Source organism: Cercospora kikuchii (genome assembly GCF_019650295.1).
Source record: "Cercospora kikuchii DNA, contig_00003, whole genome shotgun sequence".
NCBI lineage: Eukaryota > Fungi > Ascomycota > Dothideomycetes > Mycosphaerellales > Mycosphaerellaceae > Cercospora > Cercospora kikuchii.
Window position 1 is genome coordinate 4564932 of NW_025408584.1, and position 19843 is coordinate 4584774.

A 19843-nucleotide genomic window follows, 5' to 3' on the forward strand; every position below is an offset into this window, starting at 1 on the left:
GTTGGAGGCAATATTCGCCGAAAAATGCCATGGCGACAGCGAGGGCCAGAAATTTGATAAATTCGTAGCATCGAGCGGTCGAACTATATGCGTCGCTTGAGTGTGATTCCTCGAGAAATGCTGGGTGCGGCTGGAAGAGCTTGCGCGAAACGATCGCGATCTGAAAAGCGGTCAGTCAGTATGCGTGCTACGCCGATTTGCCAGAATATCACAATGCCATTCTGCTGGCCTGATTACCTACCTTGCTCGGTCTCGAATCCAATGGTAATATCGTCGTGCTCCTCCGCATACTCAAGGTTCTCCAAATTGACAAAGCGGCTCTTCCGGTGCACCTCCTCCGGCTCTTCCTTGCCTTTCTCGCGGTTTGGCAGGGTAAATTTGGCATCGACCAATTTCACGGTCCACTTCTTGCCTTTGCTATCGCCCTTGTGATTCTCAAAGACATCTGTGGACTTGATCTGGAAACATAAAGCGTCCGCGTGGCTGAACTCTTCCATGAAAGCAATGAGTTGCACAATCTGTCCTTGCGATACGATTTGGATGCGCACATTTTGGGCCTGCCATTTCTTGTAGATGGGGACCACCATTCGCCGTCTCGAGATGTCCAAGGTCGCAGCGATGCCATCAAATCGTACAGTGCATCCAGTAATGGCGTATTCGAAGGCATGAAGGTCGTCGTGAGTCTGGAACGTGAAGGTCCTAATCGTCGGTTGTTCGCGTGCTAACTTCAGCAGCTCTGCGATACCGTTTGCAACAGTGGGATGTGAGTGTCTTGTGTCAATCGACATAGTCATGTCTTCCTGAGGTTCACGCAAAATTTGTACGCTTGGAGACTCAACAGGTGGAAATCGTAGCAGAAGCTCGCCTTTGCCCAGGTTCAGGCGATCGGTAATGCAGCCGGTAGCATGTCTGGCCAGAATACGTAAGCTTTCGGACTGTACTGTCGTGGGTGGACGGCCGCTGTCATCGTCGGACACACCGTTCGTGATGCCCAGCTTCTGCCATTGCAGATTTTGTAAGGCAGGATGCGCCGATTGAGCGAAGCTCAACGACTGCGATGCGGGCTCGATGTTCAGACTGGCTAGTGACATCTTTCCTACAATGTCCTCGTCAGGGCCGACTGCTAGCCCGTTGATGACATCGTAAAGCGCTTGCCTCGTCCCCGCATCTGGGAAAACGAATAGCATTCTACACTGCCTTTTGGTCTCACGAATTCGAACGACCATGGCAGTGGTGCCGCCAGCAGCAGAATCGGTAAGCATCTCGAAGAAGAAAGGAGAGTCTTTGCAAATCTCATGACTGACTGCGCTGAGTGTCTTGTGCCCAGGCTCGGTAATGAGCAACATACGGAACCCGCGATGCACTCTGCGCGCACCGCTCCCATCCACATGCTTGGCCAGGTGTTCGAAGATGAATACCGAGCAACCTCTGATCTTTTCCGTGGGGAAGGAGCTGGAGTTCGAGGAATCCACATACTGTAACTGCACAAGCCGTGATTCGTGGACCATCCTTTCATCCGCTTCCGGACGAAGTGTCTTTTCCACTTTTCGCGCGTACTCTGACAGATTCCACAGTGCACGAAAATCGCGTTCATGCATGCGTACACTGAGATCAAAGTTCCTTGGCAGGTGAATCGAAATACCGAATGAGCTCGCTTGCCAGGAGACATCAGACCATGTGAGGACTCGCTTGGTATCCTGTCTGGGCAAGATCTTGATGTTCACAAGGTCGTTCTGACTAGCAATAACGATACTGGTTTGATAGTCCTGTTTCCCTCGCAACACTGTGAGCAAGCACGGCAACACAACCCGATCCGTCTCCAGATCTTCGGTATTCAGGTACACCTCGACTGGGAAGCGGCCATACCAGAAGAATTCTCTGGTGTCGTTTAAGGGCAGAAGTTCGTAAGGGTCGATAGCGTGCTTGGGCTCTTCGATGATAACGGATTTGCTGACACTACCACCCAGCACTGCAGCTGCATCCGATGTGAAGCGCGGATAGTCGACCCAGATCCTCGTGTTCTGCCCTTGTATGAGAGAAGCTTCTGGTGGCAGCAGGTGATTCTTCGCTATCGAGAGTGATAAGGACTTCAGCGAGTTCTTCAAAGCAGCCAATCCTCGTCGTACAATGCGCGATTCGGCCTCACTCGCACGCTCGTCCGCGTCCGGGGAATCATACATCTCCAATGGATCGGTCGCGATCCACCATGCTTTCGCAAGATCCACGTGGGGTTGTGTCAGAAGCTCGCGATGGTCGTTGGGATCTTTTCTCGCGAAAAGTGCCTCCAGTCCAGTCTTTCCTGTGTGATACCACCACAACGCACCTCTGAGCCACATCGATGGTGTGCATCGATCAGCCGGCAACTCTTTCTCCGCCGTCAAACGAAAGACGCCTTTCATGTGCGCCACACGGGCCGCGAAATCAGCGAAAGCAGCTTCTGCAGCTGGGTTGTTTTCTGAAGAGGCTTGAGATGAAGCTGAAGGTCGCCCAAGAGAATGCGCTGAGCCAGCTGAAGCTGGCCGCGAGTTTTCTTCCTGCCGCAGAACTGCAGCCGGCGACTTGGAGGTTGGCGGGATCGTGGGGGCAGCAAAATAGTCGTGAGGTCGGTGCAAAGGGGACGGTCCAGGGGAGGGACCTGTCCTTCCTGGTCCCAGAAGAGAAGCTCTTGGGCTGCCACCACTCGGAGGGCCATTATTTGAGCGAGGTGATTGGGATCGTCGAGCGCCAGCGTCGATGGATAGTTTCGATTGCGATGCATCTCCGTCCCTCGAGCCGGGGCGCGAGTGTGAACTTCTAGGCGAAAAGTGATTGACACTGGATGAAGATGCGTTCGGCTTGGAGAACATTGCGGGTGCCTGCTGCGTGCTAGACGATGAATTGAAAAGCCGATCGCGAAGGCCTGGCGATCTCGAACCTTCGTCTGCCCGGCTCGAAGGAACATTCATTCCCGGCTGTGGCGAATATTGTGCAGGCGCGACGCTGCTCTGCTGTGTCTGTCTTGGTCGAAGATTCTCCTCCCTCGATGTTTCTCGAGAGTGGCTAGGCCGCGGCTGAGCGATCTGAGGCACACCGCGCAGGGGCGATCGAGGAGGTGGCTGAGGTGCCTGCGTACGATTGAACTCCCTTTGTGATCTGTCTTGCCGTAATGACTGCGCTTCGGGCTGCGACTGTGGTGGCTGAGCGGGTGTGACTTCTCCTGAGATTCGTTTCAAATATTTAGGATCTGCGAATGGATTCGGTGCTTCAGGCGACACGGTACTCTCTGGAGGCGACTGCCCGTAGTCCGATGGCGATAACAGCATGTCTTGCGTAGTGGCTGAAGAAGCCTTCGACTGTCTCTGATTGCTACTCGCGGCATCCTCGTCATCTTCCTCGCTATTCCGATGGATCAACATGCTTGCACGTCTGAAAGCCATTCCCTCATTCCGATTGATTTCTCGTCGTTTCTGGACCACGGGAGAAGTGGCATCGTCACTCATTGCGCCAATGAGATGGTTTCGGGTGTCCAACAAGCTAGGGGGTTGGCGTGGAGGCAGCTGAGTCGGTCTCGCCTGTGTGCTGTCTGAGTGCTCGCTCAACGCAATATGGGGTGTAACTGGCGTTTCCAGAGGTGTTGTATGTTGTGTCTCCAAATTGTCGAACCCCGTAGGTACTCGTCCAATGCTCGGGCGATGGGGAAGGACATCTTCGGCGGGCGGAGAAGCGAACTTTCGCGACATCGGCGCGGATAACTCATTGTGAGATGTGTTGACGCGTCGCACCGGAGGCGGCACGAAGTCCTCCTCTGCGGCATGGGGCAGCGAAGGTTCTCGAGTATGGCCAAAGCCACCTTGGGACAACGGCGGAGACCGCGGACCTGGTCTCGCATCTGACACTGATCTCGCCATTGCCGCCTTCCTCCTGCCAATCTCTCGAGGAGGATCTGGTGCCTCATCTCCGCCTTCGCCAATGATCTCGGGCTGTGTCTTCGCAAAGCCCACTGTCAGCCCTTTCCTCCTCTTGGGTTTTGTGAATGTCGGCCGATCTGGCACCGGACTCTCCTCTCCCATCGCTCTGACCTGGTGTGCCTCTGGCCATCTCTTGGCAATCGCTATATCCAATCTCGGCTTGCTCTTTTCTGTGCTTGGCTTCAGGAAATCCACGACGTCGTTGTTCAATGTAAAGGTGCCTTGGTGGGGCGCCGCATGTTGGTCATCCTCGCTGGGTTCCCGCTCCTTCAGTACCTTTCCCCATTTGCTCTTCTTCAGGAACCTGCTCGCCTTGGAAGCCTTGCTCTCGTCCTCGGCCATGGCGTCCAGCACCAACGCCTACGTGCAGTTCGCGCGCAAGGAAAGGCGCTTCTCGGGCGGCACGCGCAGTGTCAATACCAAGCGTCTTGCATGAAGCTCCACGCACGATCCCAGCAAGCAAGGACCCTGAGCCCACTGATCGGTGTCACCCACTCTGCTTGCTGTGCTTGGTTGATTGTCGCGCCTCACGTGCCTCGACGAACTGTTGCGTCGCAGGTTGCGCAAAGATGAAACGCTGGGCCAATGTCTTGCACACAAGCGTTCAGCCGCGCCGGTGGTAGATGACGGGAGGTGGAATGTCAGGTGAGGGCGGCCAAGTACGATGCGAAGAGTAATCGACAGCGGCCTGCCTGCCGTTCACGCTGCAGCCGACCAGCAGCTCGTTCACATTCATCGTCCTTGCGGCGGCTATTCGAGAGCAGCCAGCAGGGCCATGCAGCTGTCCCTGTTCCAATTATAGTTTCCGTTGACACGAGCCCTGAAACACTATCGCTCGTCTCTCTCTTCTCCCCACCCCTCTCGCTTCAGCTTGCTCGACCACAGATTTCCCGGCACATCATTCCTCTGCACCTTGCCAAGGGAGCATCTAACGTCTAGAACTCCGCATGCACGAATCTGGGCTGTGCTGTTTCTACCGTGCCTGGTGAACAACGACCATCTTTCATGTGAAATGCGCCACGATGCTGCCACGTGCACAGCCCCGCCACAATCGCATAGAAGATGCCGCTTTGGGTAGATTGGCGGAGAGAACAAACCTTGGACGGCATCGCTGTTAGGCCTGAAGACCGGGTATATAACTGAGATCTTCCAAAATTGAAGTCGGTAAGGCCCATACTTATTAGCGTGGGCAGAACGCGTTGGGCATAGTTCTAGTTCTGCATCTCCAGAGCCCGCGTGTTCCGTGGCAGGATAGGACAAGACCAGTGTGTCAGCAAGAGCAGCATGTGCGGCCGCTGCGTGGCTTGATCGTTGCAAGGATACACTTATGGATAAGACTTCGCGATTCCTTTGCAACGTGTCGGCGATGCTTGTCAATCAGTGTTGAGCCACGGTATGTTGTGAGAGTTCTCATCGCAAGTCGTGTCGCACTGCATTTATCAGTACATCAACATCGATGGACTAACGTCCAGTTCACACTGGGCGGGGGCAGTACGAGGACATACAACTACATGTGCTGGAGAACAAGATCAGCGTGCATGGACTGACGCCAATTGACGTCCGTGCATCGTAATATGCTGGCGGAACTGTTGGACCTCGTCGCTCCTTGACACACATATGGAGGGCAGGCTGGACAAGAGTATGAGCGATATCGATGTGAGGCATTGTGGTCGTCACCGAGTGACAGGAAGACACAGACTGGTTACGCGGAGAACGCGCAAGACCAACGTTGAGAAAGTATGTTCATGTTATTGCACCTGCTTTTGAGCTCTCCGGCAGTGAGCCGTGGCTTGTGGTCGACTTCTCGATGCTAACGTGCCCCGCTGCGACTTGCTATCACTCCAGGATGAGTCCTTATCGTAACATGCACTCCTTGCTCTTTTTCTACAATTCACCGCAGTCGACGATGGTGACTGGCAGGCCTCCCTTGAGGGCACCAGAGCTGGAGCCGCGGTCTTCGATAGATGCGATGGCCTGAATAGACTCCTCGTCACCTGGGACAACCTCGCCGAAGACGACGTGACGGCCATCGAGCCAGCTAGTCACGACGGTGGTGATGAAGAACTGCGAGCCGTTCGTGTTTGGGCCGGCGTTGGCCATGGACAGCAGGAATGGCTTGGTGTGGCTGAGCTTGAAGTTCTCGTCGGCGAACTTCTCTCCGTAGATGGACTTGCCGCCCGTGCCCTGTAGACATTGTTTAGCATCATCCCGTGACCCATTGGACTGAGGTGACTGCACATACGTTACCACGAGTGAAGTCACCACCCTGAAGCATGAATTGTGGGATGACACGGTGGAACTTGGAGCCCTTGTAGCCGAAGTTCTCGCCCTTCTCGCCAGTGCAAAGTTGGCGGAAGTTCTCAACGGTCTTTGGTACCTCTTTGTCGAACAGGTTGAACTTGATGGTCTTCTTGCGAGCTGTAGCCGCCGCAGTTAGTTGGTGATGGAGTGCATTGGGATGGAATGGATCACTCACGCTTCTCCTCAGGTTCCACAACAACACGGTTGTTGGCCTTGTCGATTGTGACAAGACGGCCAGTCCACTCGACGGTGAAGTAAGTCTGAACCATGATGGCGGCGGAAGCGTGGAAGGATCGGTTGGAAGTTGGTTGGAGTCTGAAGGTGGGCAGTGCTTTGGCAAAGGCGGTAGTGGATGAAGCACGAGAAAACATGGTTCTCGAGAATGGCAGCTTTTCTACTCGACTATGAGGGGCAATTAGCAAGGGAAACACCGACCCCGCCAACGGTGCCTTAGGCTCTCCGTCAGGACCCGTTTTCCGAAGAAGATCCTCTCTCGGAACACGTCAATGGATGGCTGGGCGCATCAGAAGCTCGTCCTGCTGCACCCGCACCGCAGATGGCGTGCTGTTGGACGCGGTTGCGGTGCAGCGCGTTTCTTCGGCGCGACGGTAGTGCGTGTGGGTGGACCGGGAGCTGCTGTACTTACAGAATACTTTCGCCGTGGTGATGGTACAAAAACTTTCTGTCGCTCAATTCAGCATTGAATGCGGCAGACCACGCAGTCCCATCAAAGGGAGCCCTCCAGGTCGACTCACCTGAGCGCAATGCGAAACAGATACACGACTAATTTACAGTACAAGTGCCTCGATAATGAAGTTGATGTTTTGATGAAACCGAGACGGGAAGAGTGACCTCTCCATCTGTTGCTCGCGATCGAAGGCGCGCACGGTCTTCTTCTCCGCCGAACTCCTGAAGCCGGCCGATTTCTTGTGATTCGCCGAACATAGCCAGCGCACCATCGCCCGCCATACCACGCATCTCGGACGCTCACTCTTCCCTACACATCTCTCTGCGCGACTCGTCGCCATGGATCTCAAGAGCCTGCAGGATGCGGCGAGCAACCTCACGCTATACGACCTCAAAGCGGGCGTCCGCAAGGTCCAAAATGGTATGCCAGCTGGCCATGATGGCAGGTAGGACTGTGCGCTAATGGTCCTTAGCTGTCATGAACTACACCGAGATGGAGGCGAAAGTGCGAGAGGCGACGAACAACGAGCCTTGGGGGGCATCCTCGAGCATGATGCAGGAAATTGCCAACGGCACATTCAACTAGTATGCAACACTTGGCTTCAGCACACGCAGCCACGGGGAGCTGACCTTGATCCAGCCAACAGCTCAACGAGATCATGCCTATGATTTATAAACGGTTCACAGAAAAGTCGGCAGAGGAATGGCGACAGATCTACAAAGCGCTGCAACTCATGGAGTTCCTCATCAAAAATGGCTCGGAACGTGTCATTGACGACGCTCGTTCCCACCTTTCGTTACTGAAGATGCTCCGACAATTCCACTACATTGATCAGAACGGCAAAGATCAGGGTATCAATGTGCGCAACAGGAGCAAAGAGCTTACGGAACTGCTTAGCGATGTGGACCGGATCAGGACGGAGAGAAAGAAGGCCCGGCAGACAAAGAATAAATACGGTGGCGTGGAAGGGGGCGCTGGGGCGGGCTTCAGCAGCTCATCGGGCAGGTATGGAGGCTTTGGCAGCGAAAGTGCTGGTTACGGAGGGGGTAGCGCAACTTTTGGCGGCAGCTCAAGAGCAGTATACGGCGATGGAGGTGGCTTCGGTGGGGAAGCGAGCACCGAAGAGTACGATGAAGGTCCAGGCCGAACACGTGCTGATAAGTTCGACGAGTACGATGAGTACGACGATGGCGGCGCACAAGCTCGACCAGGCAGGCGAAAAGGTGATGTTGCGGCAAAACGTGCAGCTCCAAAGAAAGCCGCGGCGCCTCCAAAGCCCAAAGAACCAGAGGTCGACCTCTTCGACTTCGGGGATGAGCCGGCCACGACATTCACAGCACCGTCGAATGGTGCAGCAAGTTCAGCGGCCGTTCTGTCACCACCATCGTCTCAGCCCGCTAAACCAGCCGACGATGACGATGATTTTGACGACTTCCAATCTGCTACTCCAGCTGCTCCCTCTGCACCCGCGAAGACCGTGCCGAGCATTCCTGCGCCGAACTACAGCTCCTTCTCTACTGTCGCTCCGACGACGACCACACAGTACGCGCAGCCCACCCCGCAATCAGGTGGTCAGAATGCGGCTTTCAGCAACATCCTCTCGACTACATCTCCACCACCAGGCAGCACATCGACCCCGCTCGGCAGCATCGCCTCCCCCAAGCCCACAGGCTATCAGCCCTCTGGACCGAATTACTTCCAATCGGTGCAGGTCGCGAGCCAATCCACTGGTGGCTCTTTCAGCTCGCAAGTCAAGTCGCCTGGAGCAGGTCAAATCGGCGCAAAGCCTGCGGCCAAGTCGGGAGGTGGTGATGCTTTTGCCAGTCTGCTAGGAGGCGCTGGACTCAAAAGCAAGGGGCCTGCGCAGAAGGGTCCAACCATTGCAGACATGGCAAAGCAGAAAACTCAGGCTGGTCTGTATGGAGCCAATGCGCCAGCTGCTGCTGCTCCGGCAACTTCTGCTCAGCCAAAGCCCAGCACTGGCAGCAGCGGGCTGGACGACCTGTTGGGCTAAATAGATTCGAGATAGTCTTCACATCCACGGGACAGTTACCCATGATAACATGAATGCAATGTGAGCAGATGCAGCACGGTGAGCGTCTTTTGTGATGTGGTGTTCACATGTTTTTGGCGGGCACACGTAGTTTGGTGGGGCCGCAACCGGCAAGTTAGCCGAGTGCCAAGTCCCACAGCAGCTGATTTGCTGCAACTTCAACTTCAAGTGCACGAAGATTTGAGGCCGGCCCAGACAACATCAAATCACCGCACCCAGCGAAACCCCTCGAACACCACAGTCAAGATGTCGGCCAACAAGCGCGGTGGTACTTCTGGTCAGAAGCTGAAGATGACCCTCGGTCTTCCAGTGTACGTCTAACTGCAGCACCCTCGAATCGCAAATGCCACGCACTCCCGAAACACGGCCGTCGCGCAGCGGAGGAGAAAGAGCAATGCATGGGGATATTGGCGTAGAAGAAAGAGACAAAGGCTAACAGATGTTATAATACAGCGGCGCGGTCATGAACTGCTGCGACAACTCCGGTGCCCGTAACCTCTACATCATCTCCGTCAAGGGCTTCGGTGCACGCCTCAACCGTCTCCCAGCTGCTGGTGTCGGTGACATGGTCATGGCGACCGTCAAGAAGGGAAAGCCAGAATTGCGCAAGAAGGTCATGCCTGCTGTCATTGTGCGCCAGAGCAAGCCTTGGAGGAGAGCCGACGGTATCTACCTCTACTTCGAGGACAACGCCGGTGTCATTGTGAACCCCAAGGGAGAGATGAAGGGTTCGGCCATTACTGGGCCTGTGGGTAAGGAGGCTGCTGAGCTTTGGCCGGTGAGTACAATCGAGATGTCGCAACAGAGGAACTGTTTGCGCGGGCTTAGAAATGAAAGTTCTGTCGCTGACTTGACTTCTTCCACAGCGTATCGCCTCCAACGCCGGTGTTGTGATGTAAGCGGGTCTTGTGTTTCTGGGATATCCAAGAGAAATGGGGACTTTATGCATCGGAGCAGGCGTTACAAAAAGATGGCAGCTAGTTTGGTCCTGAAGGACATCACCACTAGCCGAGGGTCCTGGTCTCGAATACAGATCACGCTTCATGACTTCATACAACCACCGCCCGCCACTTCCTGTCTGCGCCTCACGACGACCGCATATTCGATACTGTGGCATTGATGTCATAGAGCTGTATGCAATGGAATCAGTCCACATGCAAATGTACCATTATGGTGCTTTGGAGATCTTCTTATACTCTCTCTGTGACTAACATTCAACGATATCGCACGCGCTTGAGCAAGGTTCGACTTGACCTCTGACAGCAGCCCGCATGTCCGTTCAAGCCGAGTGACCGAGGTCACAGCAATGGGTACAAGGCTGGCTCTCGTTGGCCGCTCCCAGCAAGACCATTCACTCGGAAAGAATCAAGCCAGCTCTTTCGTGCGCATGACTTTCAATCGGAAGCGCTTTGCTAAACTGTGTTCTCCGTGCTAACTTGTGGTTGTGTAGGCTGCTCACGCCCATGACATAAATAAAATTACGGTCACCAACTGGCCGCATTGAAAGCGCCAACAGCCTATCACATTCGTATTTGCTCGAGGTCTTCCGACCGAGATTCGGCGCTGATTCAACAACAATACGATCGATCGATGCGTCGACGCCTATTTCTGGTTGTACACTCTTTACCCAGATCACTCATGGCTTCGTGCACGCCGCATTCACATGACCTTAAATTTTTATCATTGCACCATGCTTCCGTAAACATGTATCATCCAGGTGCTGAGATTGAGGCGGAAAGAACTGTCCACTAGGGTTCGAGCTCGCTTTCGGTCTCACAAGGTTCTTGCCCAAGCATCACAACTCATCCTTGCGACACCTCTTTCACACCACACCCGCCAACCACATTCGGTTCTTCCATCGCTACGAATGATTACTTATCGGTCTGCTCAAGCCGACTTCGAGACGAACACTGTCCAAACCTGCAATGGACAATCCACGATTGGAAGACTAAGACAGGATGTTCATCGTACGTTCGAATGACAAAGTCCACCATGCCTGTTCTTGCATGGTCAAGCAGTCATGCCTCGCGTCTTTGGCCGCATCCTCAGCGCAGCAATTTTATGCAGACAAATCTCATTCGTGAGGACACTTGTTCTCATACTCCTGTCTTCACGCGTGCATTCTGCGCATCTGTCCAGCATGGAGCAAAAGAGACTTCGCCAGCATGGCCTTCGGCCCTGTCGCCGAAGGCTCACGTAAATATGCTCCCCTGCCTCGGCATGGTTCGACTAGGGATGCTTCCTTCAACACATTCCGTGTACCGAGACGAGAATGAATTCACCGTGAGGCGAGCACCTGCGTTGCCTGAAAGGGATCTGCCAGACACGACCCTTGCTACATCTTTAGCTACCGCATTTTGAGTTTGGTGTTGGAAATCTGCTTCGAGGAGCAAGTGCCACAGCCTGGTCAATCTAGGCCCGGTGCCTTGTAGCTCTTGCCCGCGTGCGCTGTCGCGATATTGTAGATTCCAACCCTCACCCGCCCGATGTTGGTCTCCTGCGGTTTGCAAAATATCTCAAACCAATGCTACTAGGGAAGCGCCAAATGAATTGACACACGATCTGTCACAGCGATCAGTGCGGGCCTTGACTTACAGGAATAGTCACAGAAACTAAAAGATGAAGGACACCCACAAAGAGTCGCTAGCGCGGCCGTTCAACATCTTCGCAGCTTTCAGGCGCAAAGGGAAGAAGGACAAAAAGTCGTCCGCTGATGAGATCGTCATTTCAAGCCCTAAGCTGGAAGATCCGAGGAAGTTCAATGGAATTGTATGTATGACGAGGTCCTTCAGCACTGTGCGACACTGACAGCCCAGCATACCCGCGTCGCAACACAGAATGACGCCGTACGTCCTTCGCGCCCAGTCGCCCAGCAGCCTTCGTCTGCCAGACCGATGTCGATGGTATACAGTGGTGGCACCACTCGCATGTCCCGGGAGTCATTGCCAGACCAAGCACTGCGTGCTAGTATCAGCACACCTGCTCTCCCGAGTTCGAAACCAAACGTTCTCAAGACCCAGGCAGTGGCACATACCGACAGGGCGCCTAGAAAGCCCGTCCCAGCAAAAAGAGTAGACAGCAAAATTGGGCAACCAGAAGAAAGCAAGGACATCAAGTCATCAGATTTGTCTACTTTGGACGACTTTCCGCTGCCACCGACGCAGCTCAAGTCGCCAACTACGGTGGAGCAGCAAGTCAAGCCCGACGTCAAGGTCGATGTCAAGCGTCTCAGGTGAGGTCGGAGACTGGAGACACAGGAAAGCTCATCGCTAAACATCCGCACAGCTCGACCAGTCTGCCCGCTCGAATTCCTACACCACCTCTATCAGATGCCGGAAGTACAAAATCACGTCCCTCTATTCAGCAGTCGATGCGTGAGAAACATTTCAGCCATAGACTCAGTTTGCGGTCGGCCGCCAGCTTTACGCAGGAGTCCTCGGGTGATCCATATCACATTTTGTTGCCTCTCAAATCAAGAGCTTCGGATAGCGTCGAAGTGCCTGATATCGAACTTCCTACTACAGACGATCCAAAATCTTTCAGCATTTTCAGACCTGTTGAGAGAACATTAGGGAATGGCAAATACTCCTTGGAAGAACGAGCCGAGCAGCTGTTCAGCGCAGATCATCTTCGGGTCATCCTGGAAGACGCAAGATCATTGTCGCTCTTTTCTGCCTATCTTCGCGTCTACCGGCCAACCAGAGCTGGACTCTTGGCCTATTACTGGGATGCGTTGAAGGCAATCCGCGCCATGAACTATGCACGCTCCATCATGCAACAGCTTTCGGAGAAGGATGCACCAGCTATAGTCACAAATCCGCCAAGCGCTTTTGTCGATGACAAGCTTTCCGAAGCCGCCAGTGAGATCTTCGAAGAACTGCTTCGAGAGGACCTACCGGCGTACGTCTGCCATATCTATACACGAGTTGTCAGTGCTAGTATCGAGCGACGGATTTCAGGAGCTTTGTCCACTCGTTTGCGGGACCCAAGCAATGGACTCGCCGAGGTCTTCGTGTTATCGGATCCCAGTCAACCAGGTCATCGTAAGTGAAGGTCCATACAAAGCATTTTGAGAGAATCATGTTGACGCGAGTTAGCGATCGTTCTTGCCTCGGAGGAGTTCGCGCTGACAACACAATACGGGCTGAAATATGCGATTGGCCGAAACAGCAGCTTCTTGCAAGGACCTTGCACAAGCAAATATTCTGTCAGACGAATGGCAATCGCATGCGCCGAGGGTAAAGACCATACCGAACTTGTCATCAACTATCGCCGTGACGGCAGTCCTTTCCTCAATCTGGTAATGATAGCGCCGCTATTCGACAACCAGGGCAACGTACGGTACTGGCTTGGAGCGCAAGTCGACGTGTCAGGTTTACTAAGAGACGGTGACTACCCGGAAAGTGTGCCCAAGCTCGACACAGCTGCAGTGTTGCCGGTCGATAGCTGCAAGCCCGGGGCTGTCGACACCGTACAGGCAATACGAGCACTCAGTGTCATGCTGGACACCAACGAAATGGAAGCAGTCAAGCGCAACGGAGGGCGCTTGTGTCAAGGAATTAATCACTTGCACCAGACAGCTCATCCGGTCAATCACCCAGATAAAGCGGATCGAAATGATGCTCACGATTCGGATGGCAGCCCCAGAGAAGAAGCACGACAACAGCAGAAGACCTTATCCTTCTCTGAGCTTCCACGCCAACAACTTGAGGGAATCTACAAGCACGTAAGCTTACCAACACTTCCTTTTATCAGACTACGCCCTAATAATCCATACAGTACCTGGTCGTCCGCCCCGCCCCCTCCCTCCGTATCCTCTTCGCGTCCGCCTCCCTCCGCACCCCAGGGATCCTCCAAACCCACTTCCTCTCCCGCATAGGCGGCAACCCCAAAATCAAATCCGACCTCGAAAAATCCCTCCGCAAAGGCGTCGCCGTCACAGCCAAAATCCAATGGCTCCGCGCCGCAACAAGTCGCACCGCAATCGTCGAAAACGCCGGCCGTCCGCGTTGGGTCCATTGTACTCCTCTCTTACATCATACTGGAGCTGTGGGATTATGGGTTGTGGTGCTGGTGAATGCTGATGAGACTTCGCCGCCGCCTGTGCAAACGCATTCGAGGCAGACGAGTTTTGCGGATCGGAGGATGGGGTTGGCGGAGTTGGCGCAGCATGATAGGGAGATTTTGAGGAGGTTGGATAGGGAGAATAATACGGTTAAGAGGCCTAGTACGGCGATGTAAGAGTTCCTGGAGAGACTGTTGTGTCAGGACAAAGTAATGGTAATCATGTTCAAATGTAAAAAGATGGAATGAGTCTTGTGGCAGCATAATTTGTGTAGCAAAAAAAGAACGTTGTAACTTATTTAAGCTGCTTTTTCTTCTTCTACTTCGCGCTATTGTACACATTGCAAAACACAACGCTTGAAGGTGATGCTCAACATTCCCATTCTTTTTTTCCCGTGTCCAACCTCAAACGAAAGCGTGATACCAATCGTCATTCAAGTCATGACGCAAATCCAAGCGACCAAAGACGCCCCAAGATCCAATTGCTGTGAAAGAGAAGACAAACCGCGCCGCCAGCAGAGCAAGTCGCTGCTTCTCTTCCCGACAAAGTTTTCGAAAGCGTTTGACATCCTTTGGTATCTGTTCAGTGAGAACCGTTGCCATTCTATCCCAACTATCCGTCGCGTATGCAAAAATGAGACAAGAAACTTTCGCGATTATCCTGTCGTGAATTCGTAGAGTTGATTTGCCCCTTTTCCCTGGACGCCGAGTCGCTGAAGTAAGCTGTCGTTGAAGTAACGCAATGAAGGAATGACGTTGCTGACTACTGAAAGGTCGTTCCCTCCCTGCTGTTGCCGCGAGACATGCCATGGTCATCAGTCATGAAGCTTGCTTCGGTCATGAGGCTTGGAGTCGGCGTGTCGGGATGCGTGGTACCAAGTTCTGGATCTTGGTCACCGAAGAGTCCTCCTTGGGTCATGTCGATGGGCAGGAACTCGAGGCCAGAGACTGGGAGTGGTTTGGGCACAGCGCGGAAGTCCTCAGGTGTTGCTTGATGGTAGCCTTGTAGGTGCATGCCTAGAGGTGTGAGGTCATCGGCATCTGCTGGGCGGACGTTGAAGTATGGGCTCGCGGGCTGACTTGTTGGCGCGCTGATAGGGTGACCGTGTGGTAGGAAGTGCGGCATCGTTTGAGGAGAGTGTGGGGTTGAGTGCACGGAATAGGGGCTGTATCCAGGAGGAGGATGTCCGTGGTAGCGACGTTCTCCGTAGCGAATGTGTCTGGGCGGCCCGTGCATGCCATGCAGGCGCTGCTGTTGCTGGCGCAAACGGCTGGCGTCTCTCGTGGCCTGACCACCTTTCGCACCTGATGCCTGTCGGTTTGGAGCAGGAGTTGCGCGGCGCTCGGGCTTGCGCTTTGGATCTTTCCGATACCGTGTCGTCGAGATCACGCCGCCTCGCAACGCTTCATCGGTCAGACGCCAGAGACTGCCTTTCTTAGTGGAGTTGGGTCGATCCGTGACGCGCTGGAATGCCTAGTAGAGTCAGCGAGTGTTGCAGAACGAGCAAAGAACTGTACTCACTGCATTCATTGACAGGTTGTGGCGAACACTATTCTGCCAGCCCCTATTGTTCGGGTCTCTGGCCTTCTGACTGTGCTGCGCGACCCACTCATACAGCTCGCGAAGGGACAGTGTGTGGTCCGGCGCCTCGACAAGACACTTGTAGAGCAGCTGTGCGTAACATGGACCGGCGGACTCTGCGGTTTGCTCGTCGCTGTCGTCTCGGAGGGAGTTGTGCGGCATTGTGGCACTCCGCTGAGGTGATTGCCAGGACTCAGCAAAGTGCTGTCTTCCATAATCGTCGCGTGCGACGATCGGCGGTTGATGCGGCGGGTATTCGACTTCGAAGCGAGCCATTCCCGCCATCTGCGTAGGACTCGAAGTGGGCATGTGTATGCCAAGTGCGTCACCGCCGTGAAAGCCAAAGTTCAAGGCGTGGTCGAAGCGCGCTTCGGGTAACCACGCCAGACCGGGCTGATGAGCGGTCTGCTCGTACCCGAATGTGGGTGGGGCTGGCGCCATTGGCCACTGGCAGAAGGTGTTTTGCGCCATGTTTGAGTCGGAAGACGACGAGGCAGTGGAGCCGTCGCTGTTGGTAGAGATGGGGTCGGAGGGGGAGGGGTCGGAGTCCATGGCTCCGAACTGCGCAGAAACGGGGTCCTCGAACGGGAAGGCGTCGAACTCCATGTCTGTTGTCGAAGCGCAGTCATCGCTCTCCCCAAAGAGCTTCAAGATGTCGGCGGCCTGCTGGTCAAGAGACAGTGAAGCGTGTCGTGGTTGGTCTTGTGGCTGCGTGACACCGACGTCACCAGATGCGGAAGTCGGCCCACGCTCGAGTGGATGCCATGAGGCAGCCTGAACCTCCATAACGGCGAGATCTGCAATTCGTGAAGGGTAGTCCTGGTGCAAGAGCGAGTTGTGGCGGAGTGTTGTTGCTGAACAAAGCTTCTCTGGAGACCGGGGAGCTCAAGTGGTTATCAGGCGAGAAGCGCGATGATGGGGCGGTGTGGTACGAAGCGATGAAGACTGGGCATGCGAAGTAGGCTTCTGTGATGCTTAACAGTAGTGCTGCACGTGTGCGGCCGACAGGGAACAACCAGATCTGTGCCGAGCACGGGTAAGGGGGAAGAGATAAAGAAACGTGAGAAGGACCTACGATGCTGCAAGTCTTTGCAGCGTATTTGGAAGATGCCCTGGTCGGCATCTTGCGCGTGCATCCAGATGGTCATTGTCACGGATGCACGCTTTGCTTTGGCAGCGCTGCCGCCAGCGCACGCCCACTCACATGGCGGTATTTTCGGCTGCGCTTCCATGCCTACCAAGCAGCAGCCATTGTGGTCACGTATGCCCGCTCTTCTGCACGCAAACAAGGTCCTGGAGCGCTGTTGACAGCGGCAGGTTGTGTCTTTGTTAGCCCTTCAGCGAGCACCAGGCATATCCTGGGTGGACAGCATGGGCCGGGACGCCGCCTCCAGATATGCCGACACTGGATGGCGGCAGCGGCATGCACGACATATGCTGGAGCAGTCATGGGCTCCATCGCACAGACTGACAGACGCGGATAGGCTCACGCGTGGTTGGCGTAGCTTCACGGGTGACTCCCGCACCTGCGCTAGGCTGGCGGATGCATGCATGTGCCTAGGCTCCGGCCTCCGTGTTGGTGGTGCAGCAGCGGCGCAACTCGCAGAGAGAGGCCGGCACGCGCATTCGTCGAGCCCAGGATTGCAGCCTTCTAGAAGGGGGTTCGCGCGGAAGCAGGCGTCCTGAAGTGGGCATGACTTATTGGGATGTTTTGTCATCGTCCAGGAGCCGCTTGGCGACTCGATGCAATGTTTGGCGTTTGCTCTTGTCAATCGATGGTGACGAGCTTGCGCTCTGAGGTGCGCCGACCCTTCCTCTGCCTAAGGCTGGCAGCTCGCGGCTGTAATCCGTTGTGGTGCTGCACTCGGTCTTGAGCAGAGTGCTCTGTCTGGCGCCTCACACGATGTTGTCTCCCGCGGTTGAGAGTACGCTCCCGTCGACGCTTCCCCCGGCACCCCTGTCCACGATCTTCTTGTGTGCCCGATTGTGTCTCAGATGGCGCTATCCATTGTTCATTCCAACTGGAGTGCGGAAGGACGGCGCACAATGCTGCAGACAAGGCGCCACTGCAGGTGTCAACGATGCGGTGGCATGCAATGCGTGTCTCTTCGTGATGCTGCCAACGTGAAAGGACAGGTACAAGTGAACACTCGTTGCGCAATCACAACAGATGCCAAAATCTTGATTCGAGCAGCTGAGCTCGCTACGCTTGACAGGTGCTGCGAAACATAGAAAGTCGCGATGAGTGGCCCCATGACATACGGCCGAAGCTGAAGTCATGTATTACAAGCCGTCCAGACAGCAGATGTCTACCGACTTTGAATGTAATGGGGTCGCTCAGATGGTGCATTGGTGGCCGAGCGCAGCTGGTGAACTACTTCCTGTAGTATATCTAAAATCACGTGGTCAGTCGCCTGTTTCATGCTGGGATTAGCGCGCCACTTACCTTCTTGAACTGGAAATGAAGTTGAAGGATGCCCTACATGAAACGTCAGTCTCAAAAGTGCTGCAGGGCATGCTGTCGTGTACTGCACATCACAATGTGCCTGTCTTCACTGAAGTACAGTATGAGTTCTCGTAAAAGGAAGCATACCTTGTCGAAGCTGCTTTTGAAGCCACGTTCTCGTTTCGCACTGTAGTCCCATTCTTTGTCCACAATGCGGAAAGCGATGTCCTCGTATGGCGGGCCAGCAGTGAAGCGGATCAAGCAGGTGTCGTCTTCTCCAGCTGGCGCGAAGGTCTCCCCACGCTTCCTCCCATTTTCTCGCTCAATGCGGTAGGTTGGTGCCTTCGTCTTGTCAACCAGATCGGGATAGAATACATTGAATTTGTATCCTTGGACCACCCTCGGTGGCGGATTGTCGTGGTCGTAGTGAGTCTGATTGTACTTGTTCCACTCGTAGCCAAGCAGAACACGATTGAAGTATTTGGGCTTCCGCGGTCGATGCTGTTGCACCCACTGTGCACGATTTCTGGTCACGACTTCCACTTCTTGAGTGAAGAGTTCCTCATTCTCGCCAAGACCTCGCGCCACCTCACGGTCGAAAGCAGACTGGGTTGCTTCGCCACCGTCCGTTCGAGCACGCTTTGCGACCTGACCACAGCCATTTGATGCCTGGCCATTTGCACTCTGCTGAAAGCTTGGCACGAATCCAGTCTTTAAGACCTTCTGCCTATCCTCGGCAATCTGTCGCGCGAATTCGGCCGCGGTCAATGTTTTTAGTGATTTGTCCTCTGGCTCCACTCGAAGGAGTGATTCTGGATCTAGCGCATGACGACCATTGTCGTCAAGGTCGTTCGCACCCGGCACGCCTGCATCTTCCGGTCCGCCGCTAGCAGACAGTAGCTGGAGACGTGCTTCCAGACGTAATTTGAGTGCAGCAGCTTCCGCCACTTGCTGTTTGCGCAACCCACCAGATCGTGCCTCCACTACCGCGCGCGACACCTTTCTCAGTCGAGCTCTGGCCTTGTAGGTGAGCAAACTCGTCAACAAATGTTCCCAATAATCGGTATCGATTGGCTCGTTGGAGGACAATTTTGTTCGTATTTGCTTCTCCAGCTTCTCCAGCTCTTCTAGTGTCTTGGGTCCGAGAAGTTTGTCCAGATCTGATGCTACTGCGCCGACGCCGCGCGCTGTTGATTGTGTGCTCTGACTTCCCTTCCGCCGATCTTTGCAGATTGTTTTCATCATCTGTCATTCCGTCAGTATAGTGAGCGCATCGCGGCAGCATGGCAGGCACTTACAGCCCAATAGTCGTGATTGCTCTTGCTCTTCTCCAGCGTGATGTAAGTCTCAATGCTTTTCTCCAAGTCCGCCAGTTGGGCATCATCCAAGCCATCGAACACTGCTTCTGGATCCACAGTCTCCAGCTCATTGGGATCAACCTCGTCGCCTAATGGATTGCGCTCCGGGTCAATGACTGCCAAAGTAACTGCTAGCCAATCAATTGGCTGCGCTCTCCCTGCCTTTGCCCTGATAGCTGCCTTTTTCTTCGACTGCTGTAGCACAAATCTGTCTTCATCTGCCACCCATGCGTCCTCTTGGGCGTCCGCAGATCGCTTGCTCGGAATCGTAGAGCGTGACATTTTGCGCAATGCGCGTTCGGGCCACGGGACTGGGCGTGTCACGTCGCGCACGGGTTGTGGTGTAAGGCGTCTTGCGAGGCGAGCGGTTCGATGATTAGGCAATGGCGTGAATTGCGTTCCTG

The 19843-nt window shown here is 54.6% G+C and overlaps 7 protein-coding genes across 7 annotated transcripts; 3 read left to right on the forward strand and 4 right to left on the reverse strand.

Moving 5' to 3' along the window:
• Window positions 1-83: 83 nt before the first annotated feature.
• Window positions 84-4289, reverse strand: CKM354_000615900 (uncharacterized protein; the record flags this gene model as incomplete). The annotated part of the gene is made up of 2 exons (XM_044801463.1): window positions 84-160; window positions 242-4289. 2 exons carry the CDS (start codon window positions 4287-4289, stop codon window positions 84-86), a joined length of 4125 nt encoding a protein of 1374 aa, XP_044657398.1.
• A 1542-nt stretch (window positions 4290-5831) lies between these two features.
• CKM354_000616000 (uncharacterized protein) lies at window positions 5832-6517 on the reverse strand (the record flags this gene model as incomplete). Its single annotated transcript, XM_044801464.1, has 3 exons — window positions 5832-6131; window positions 6190-6365; window positions 6424-6517. 3 exons carry the CDS (start codon window positions 6515-6517, stop codon window positions 5832-5834), a joined length of 570 nt encoding a protein of 189 aa, XP_044657399.1.
• Window positions 6518-7274: 757 nt separating this feature from the next.
• CKM354_000616100 (uncharacterized protein) lies at window positions 7275-8950 on the forward strand (the record flags this gene model as incomplete). Its single annotated transcript, XM_044801465.1, has 3 exons — window positions 7275-7356; window positions 7409-7520; window positions 7576-8950. The coding sequence occupies 3 exons, from the start codon at window positions 7275-7277 to the stop codon at window positions 8948-8950; spliced, it is 1569 nt and encodes a 522-aa protein (XP_044657400.1).
• Window positions 8951-9235: 285 nt separating this feature from the next.
• On the forward strand, window positions 9236-9888 carry CKM354_000616200 (uncharacterized protein; the record flags this gene model as incomplete). The annotated part of the gene is made up of 3 exons (XM_044801466.1): window positions 9236-9300; window positions 9443-9767; window positions 9856-9888. 3 exons carry the CDS (start codon window positions 9236-9238, stop codon window positions 9886-9888), a joined length of 423 nt encoding a protein of 140 aa, XP_044657401.1.
• Window positions 9889-11608: 1720 nt separating this feature from the next.
• On the forward strand, window positions 11609-14230 carry CKM354_000616300 (uncharacterized protein; the record flags this gene model as incomplete). Its single annotated transcript, XM_044801467.1, has 5 exons — window positions 11609-11758; window positions 11806-12221; window positions 12275-13032; window positions 13087-13715; window positions 13769-14230. The coding sequence occupies 5 exons, from the start codon at window positions 11609-11611 to the stop codon at window positions 14228-14230; spliced, it is 2415 nt and encodes an 804-aa protein (XP_044657402.1).
• Window positions 14231-14816: 586 nt separating this feature from the next.
• Window positions 14817-16421, reverse strand: CKM354_000616400 (uncharacterized protein; the record flags this gene model as incomplete). Its single annotated transcript, XM_044801468.1, has 2 exons — window positions 14817-15527; window positions 15576-16421. The coding sequence occupies 2 exons, from the start codon at window positions 16419-16421 to the stop codon at window positions 14817-14819; spliced, it is 1557 nt and encodes a 518-aa protein (XP_044657403.1).
• Window positions 16422-18009: 1588 nt separating this feature from the next.
• CKM354_000616500 (uncharacterized protein) lies at window positions 18010-19721 on the reverse strand (the record flags this gene model as incomplete). The annotated part of the gene is made up of 4 exons (XM_044801469.1): window positions 18010-18027; window positions 18082-18114; window positions 18229-19326; window positions 19380-19721. 4 exons carry the CDS (start codon window positions 19719-19721, stop codon window positions 18010-18012), a joined length of 1491 nt encoding a protein of 496 aa, XP_044657404.1.
• Between the last annotated feature and the right edge of the window lie 122 nt (window positions 19722-19843).